The sequence below is a fragment of the Poecilia latipinna genome, unplaced genomic scaffold (assembly GCF_001443285.1).
Source record: "Poecilia latipinna isolate Pla-1442-1.1 unplaced genomic scaffold, P_latipinna-1.0 Scaffold2269, whole genome shotgun sequence".
Classification (NCBI taxonomy): Eukaryota; Metazoa; Chordata; class Actinopteri; order Cyprinodontiformes; family Poeciliidae; genus Poecilia; species Poecilia latipinna.
Genome location: NW_015114885.1, coordinates 96158 through 102489, shown reverse-complemented (window position 1 = coordinate 102489; position 6332 = coordinate 96158). Strand labels below are relative to the sequence as shown.

Here is a 6332-nt window from a genome sequence, read left to right as displayed (position 1 = left end):
GGAGCAATGTGCGGTTCCTGTTGATTGTGTTCAAGGCAAATTTGAAGGCTAATTCCTCTGCTCCGGAGGGGCCACTCTCAATGGATTCAAAAATTCCCCCTAAAAGCAAAAAGCAAAAAAAAAAAAAAAAAGAAAAGAAAAAAAAGAGCAAAATAATGAGTCTGTAGAAAAGAGCAGGAGGCCTCAAACAACAACATGATCAATTTAATTCAGGCAATTACAGATCAAACGGTGCATTCATTTTTTTCCCCCTCCTAAATCCATAATGTTGATATCCACATTCAATTTGGGTGTATCTGTGCATTAAACAGATTTACAGTGAGGATAAGATGCTTAGATATCAGGGGATTTGCATTCTGTGGGAGCAGTCAGTGTAATTATAGGCAATTATCTGCACTGGGAGGTGAGATCAGGGTTGGATGCCCTTCCTAAATTCTTTCGTGCAGACCGAGAGGTTGGCTCTTACTTTTTCTTCCTTTAATTTGAACAATTTTCAAATAAAATGCAAGCAAATGAACCTAGCCAATAGAAAATAGAAGGATGAGCGAGAGAGAAAAAAGCAATGGAACAATTCATGAGGAGTGAGGAGACGACAATAAAGAAGGCCAGTCAAATCACAAATGAAGATACAATCAGGACACCAATGTCTAAAATCCTTATAAAATGCCCATAAAAAAACAAAGACTGTATGAAACAGCAGCATTTCAGCATCAGACAAATAACCGCTTCCACAAAGTAAGGTGCTGTCTGCCTCTAACAGCTCCCTTCAGACTTGTCAATTATTCTGGGCTGAACAGAGATGATTAAAGCTCCAGATGTTCCATCTCCGTGATTTACAATCCCAAACAAACGAAAGCAGCGTTTGGAGCCGACTCACAAAAAATGTGCCACATTTTGTGATTATGTCAAAACTGATTTAGGAGGATTCATTAAACAAACACCACATGTAAAAAAGAAAACAAAACAAAAAAAAAAAAAAACATGTGGGTTGACTGCCATCACAGCCAAGATGCGCAAGGCTTGAGTGAGATTACATTTTTATTCATCATCTAATGTCTAAACAGTAAGAGAGGAGGGTACATATAAATTTAGAATTGAATTAGGTTATGGAGAACGATGGCAAAGTATCTCCTTACATCTATCTCTAGGATGGATGTGAATCCCAAAAAAAAGTGACAGTTATTGAAAAATTCCTTACATAAATATAGCAAAAAAAAAAAAAAAAAAAAAACATATGTAAACTACCTACACACCCAAATGTTTTCACATCTTTACTTCTGTTAACTGTGATGATTTTCCACTTGAAGCTGATGGAAGCACGTCATTTACTTTTAATATTACACCAAATCGAATAAAACAAAACAATTTTCATATAGAAATGTGGGCTTAATGTAAAGTCATTTTTAAAAATTATTTTAATCTGACAAACAAGCCCCACTGGAAGGCATTTTCGAATTTACAGAGATATGTCCACGTACGAAAAATAAACAGGATAAAAAAAAACAACTATATTTCAACATCCCACACCTTTGAAAGTAAACCAAAAATCTTAAGAAAGCTTATGGAATTCAGACTTAAAAGGGAATGTTTGAGAGTTAAAAGATGAAAGAGGGCAGTGAGGGTAGTGAGAGCAGCTCTGCAAAAATTCTCTTGGGAAAGAGAGGGGAGTTCGGGAGTCCATCCACAGCTCTCCTCTTCTCAGAGGGCAGAGAAAAGGATTGACAAAATATAAACCGAAAAACTCTAAGGCTTGTTTACTGGTGCCGTGACATGGTGAGAAAATGAGACTGAAATATAGAGAGTTTTTTTTTTTTTTTTTTTTTTTTTTTTAAAGACCACAAAAAAATAAAGGGGGGAAGTTTTCTTGTAATGGACATTTTAGTTAAAAAANAGAGAGAGAAGTCTGTCTCTTTGTTTCTGCTACAGGCCCATGAAGGCATCTCAGCTTATTAAGGTGACGCCACCTGTTTCAGAATCCAGGCAGCCATCTCGTGTCCACAATCAAAGATGACATGAAACTCCTTTGCCTTCTTCATCTCCTTCAAAAGTGGCTTGGCGTCCTTGGTCTCTGTGGGCAGCTGCCGGATCTTCAAACGAATGTTGTATCGCGACGGAGCCTTGATCAGCTCCTGCAGTCGAATGAGACCTGCGGACAAAGAGGACAGCACATAGCATGAAAGAAGAGTTTTAAAGATGGAGCAAAATACCGTGTTTGATCTGTCGCCATTTTGAAGCATCTCTGATTCTAAGGGTTGCCAAAAAAAAAAAAAAAAAAAAAAAAATGGAATCGGAGTTTCTCAGCAGAAAAAGGCTCATATGCATGCCTTTCTAATCCACACTCTATTGATCCTCCTACACATGCTTGGCAAGCAAACAGACTGCTACAGACCTATCAAGAGAATGCTACACCACGCCACCACATTGCTTTTAAACCAAAAGCGCAAAAACATGAAAAAAAAAAATAAAAAAAATCTCGATCTGCACCCTCCTACATTAACTCCCAATCTGACAGCAGCCTGCAAAATGTTGATTTGCTCCTTGTGTTCCACGACACCACACAAAAGCGCCGAATGGGTTCAATTTTATCCTGATGGAAAGCCGCGGTCAATTCTGCCTCTTCTGTCTTTTCACACACACTTCAGATGTGTTCTGACGAGAGAGAGAGACTGTTTGCCCAGCTTGTACTTCCCCCCCCGCGCCCCCCTGTGGGGGAGCCTGACGCCGCCGTCACATATTCAGCTACAATCTTCACCTTTCATTTCTCGACCGCACACTCAGGTAGACGGCTCTCCAGGAGACTCTGTGATGAGATTACAATGAGTTTCTCCCTCAGTAAAGAACTTCAGAGTCCAGGGATGAAAGGGGCTGGATTGATAGGAGAGATGATTACTTGTCATGGGTATAAAAATGGATGGAGCAGAAAGGGTAGTTTGAGAGGGAACTGGAGAGAGATAGGATTTTTTTCTTTTTTTCGTTTTCTTCCTGTGGAACCTCTTTAAGTTAGCTCAGCCATTTTTTTTTTTTTTTTTAGGCAAAGTGCTGTGTGCGCAGTTTAATGGCCTCACTGTGCGTACGGCTCGGTCTCCCCGAGGCTCCGCAGAAAAATTGGTGTGAAACAGATCCACGCAAGTCTAGTCGTGAAAGGAACTACAGTAGGAAGGGATTCTAAACCTCCGAGAGTTGTCCCCAGGTAATCCCTGCAGATCCCCACTCTGGGGCATGTCTGCTTCTCCCTGTTTTTGTTCGTGATGACACTTTGGGAGGTGTTAAGCAAGGAAAAAAAAAATCTGTCAAGGGAGCTCAGCGTTTGGGAAACATTGTCAGTGTGGATGTTTGTGAGCTCTGGCTAATGCCTTCAGACTTTCCCCCTGGATCTTCTAACGGCCGTGTGTGAATATTTTATCCCCTCCGATAGTTTTTCCTGCCAGCCGTCAGATAGACTCCAATCAGCAGTGCAGGGCCCTGGAGCATGAAGCTGTGTGATTACAGCCTGAGACTGGGACCGGGCGGGAAGCGGAGCGGGGCTACGGAACACGGCTACGCAGCTGTCACACTCTTCAGAAAGTCAGGTGTCGTACAGCAGAAAAAAAGAAGAAAAAAAAAAACAAAAACATATCCAGACAGGAGGCCCAAGATACCTTCGACTGACAGAGAGGGGAAAGCGAGAGGTTATCTGTTGGAATCTCTGGGGAGGGGGGGGGCAATTTTAAAGGGATTTAGGATGGGAAAAGCGCCAAGCGCCGAGGAGTGGAGTGACGAACAGTGATGAAGATGAGTCAAAATAATGCGGCAGTTGGGCTTTCGAGACACAAGCCGAGGTTGTAATGGTGCTAGAATGCGCCAGGATTGTCTCTTTCCTGATGCTTTTCACATTTTGTCATGTCACACCAACAAACTCCAAATAATTTTTTTATAGAGACCGTACGAGACAGACCAACATAAAGTAGCTCACAATTTAGACGTGGAAGCAAAGAAATACATGGCTTTCAGAAATCTGTACGAATAAAAGCCCGGAGAATCTGGAGTGCATTTGCACTCGGCCCTCCTCTCTCCTGTAGAAACACCTTTCACTGCAATTACAACTGCAAGTCCTCTGAGGTACGTTCCTACCAGCTTTTCACATCTGCAGATTGACAGCTTTGCTCATTCTACTTTGCAAAGTAGCTCAAGCTCGGTCAGACTGCACAAAGGGGTGTCTGTGAACATCAGTTTTCGAATCTCCTCACGGATTCTTAATTGGATTTAGGTCTGTACTTAACAGGACTATTCTTGCACACGAAAACGACCGAGTCGAAAGTATCACTTTGCATCTCTGGTGATACGTTTTGAGTTCCTATTCGGTTGGACAGTGAACCTCTGGCCCCAGTCTGTATTTTAAAAATGTTTCTTCAACAATCAGTTTGTACCACTTTAAATGGTTTTAGTTTTACTCCAAACACTCCGTTTTGCACATCATTTAGTTTGTTCATTTTTGATCTCGTATGTCCGCTTGTGACTTGTCTCAAACTACAGACAAGATGTCTTATGGTTTGGTTGCACCAGTGGCTTTCTTTGTGGTTCTCTTCCATTACGGGTAGCATTTTCGTGGAAGAGTAAATGTTGTACCGTCAAGAGATTCTTCCATCTGAGCTGAGGATCTCTTCAGCTCCACCATGTTTACGAAAGGCCTTTTGGCTGCTTTTTAAATTAATGCTTTCCTTGCAAAGCCCTGTCAACGTGAGTTGGTAGTAATGTTGAGGGTTGTTTGAAGTTGTGCCATACTCCCAATATTCAGATGATGAATTGAGCAGTAAACTTCACTCCAAACTATTAGTCTAGCCTGTCTGCTGTGCTTCTTGGTTTTAAAGATGCCACTTGTTCGTACACGGAAACCATTTTGTCTAATTAGGTGACCTCTGGAGAAAATGTCTTGTTCAAAAATTCGTTTAAGGAAATCAAACTGAAAGTGAGTGAAGCACATGTGCACTGCACCACTTCTTTTTATTCTTTATTATTTTATAAAAAAAAAAAATAAAAAAAAACTTAACACGACAAGAAGTCTTAAGGGGTACGAATTGTTACGAAAAGCACCGCATGTGGACAAAAGCAACAAATCAATGTTTTATATATTTAGCGGCACAATTACAAATGACAATTGCAGGGCACGATCCAATCGAGCGAAGCAGGGAATGAATTCATTAGACAATCTGTCTAAAGTCTAGAGTGCGATTCTCCTTGCGTCTCTTTGTAAATTACTTAGATTTAGTTGTCAGCCACATCACGCCAAATAGCTCATAAATTGAGGATAAGCATTTGAATATTGTCATCTTCTCCGGAGCGACTACACTGCACCTCATAAAAGTATCACTGTACTCAAGCTAAAATATGACTCGCCTTTTAAAATGCATATTATGAGGCACTCCACAAAGTTACAGCACAGACAGAATAGCTCGCAGACACATTTGATAGCCACCCTCGGAGATCAAGTGTCTCTGTGTGTTATTAATGGCTGTTGTCAGCCCCCACATACTACAGTTTTGCATTGCATTAAGCTGAAGAGACACAGGGTCATTCTGGGTAATTTTTTTTTTCTGAGTTTTATTTCTGTCCTACTGTTCAGTCTCTCGGAAGACTGACATTGGCAGCACCTGGAGGAATAAGACAGAACAGTAAGCTATTGATTTCTGAATTAACTTGACAGGTTACAAAGCGTCCTCTGAACTCTCGGGAGCAGTGTGGCACTTTGCAGTTCATCCGCTCCCTGTTTTTTTTTTTTTTTTATCTTTATTCCGAGACATTTTACGGTGTGAATGCAGAGAATAAGGACAGACACCGACTGTACCTGTACCTGTGCTGTCGTCATAGACCACGGTGACAGTTCTCCACTTGAAGAAGTGCACCAGGTCGAGGATGGCTCTGCTGAGGGAGGAGAAGTCAGGATACAGGCTGACATAGTACGAGTCTCTGTTGTCAGACACTTGATGCTTCCATTTGGTCTGGATGTGGGGCACTCCCAAAGCGTTGCAGATGGACTGGACTGCGTTGGCAGAGGAGCTGTGCGAGGGGCCAAAAATGGCTGCCACTCCAAGAGAAAGCTGGTCACATGCTGGCATGGAAGAAAGCAGAAGTGTACATTAGGTCAGTTTTCTTTTTCTAGTGGGAATCTAAATTGAATCATGTTTCACTAGATTAACTTCAGTACTAATTTTTGCACAAAGATGTTGTCACACGAGGAGAAGTGTATCTTGGATTCATAAAACGAATTAGAAGCTATACATTATATGCCATATAATAAAATAGATACATGTACGTACATGTTGATGAAGACAAATATTTTTTTTTAATTTCAACGT

General features: G+C 41.2%; 1 protein-coding gene across 3 annotated transcripts in view; it reads right to left on the bottom strand.

Moving 5' to 3' along the window:
• Nucleotides 1-1934: 1934 nt before the first annotated feature.
• The window catches only part of LOC106937068 (glutamate receptor ionotropic, kainate 2-like), a 35282-nt gene continuing 30884 nt past the window's right edge, over nucleotides 1935-6332 (bottom strand). For 2 of the 3 annotated variants that reach the window (XM_015018386.1, XM_015018388.1), the window contains exons 3-4: nucleotides 5822-6085; nucleotides 1935-2146 (exon numbers count right to left, since the gene is read on the bottom strand). In XM_015018386.1, coding sequence (XP_014873872.1) covers nucleotides 1950-2146; nucleotides 5822-6085 — 461 coding nt within the window. In that variant the 3' untranslated portion in view covers nucleotides 1935-1949. The remainder of the gene's footprint in view (nucleotides 2147-5821; nucleotides 6086-6332) is intronic. The other variant, XM_015018387.1, reaches the window with a different exon arrangement.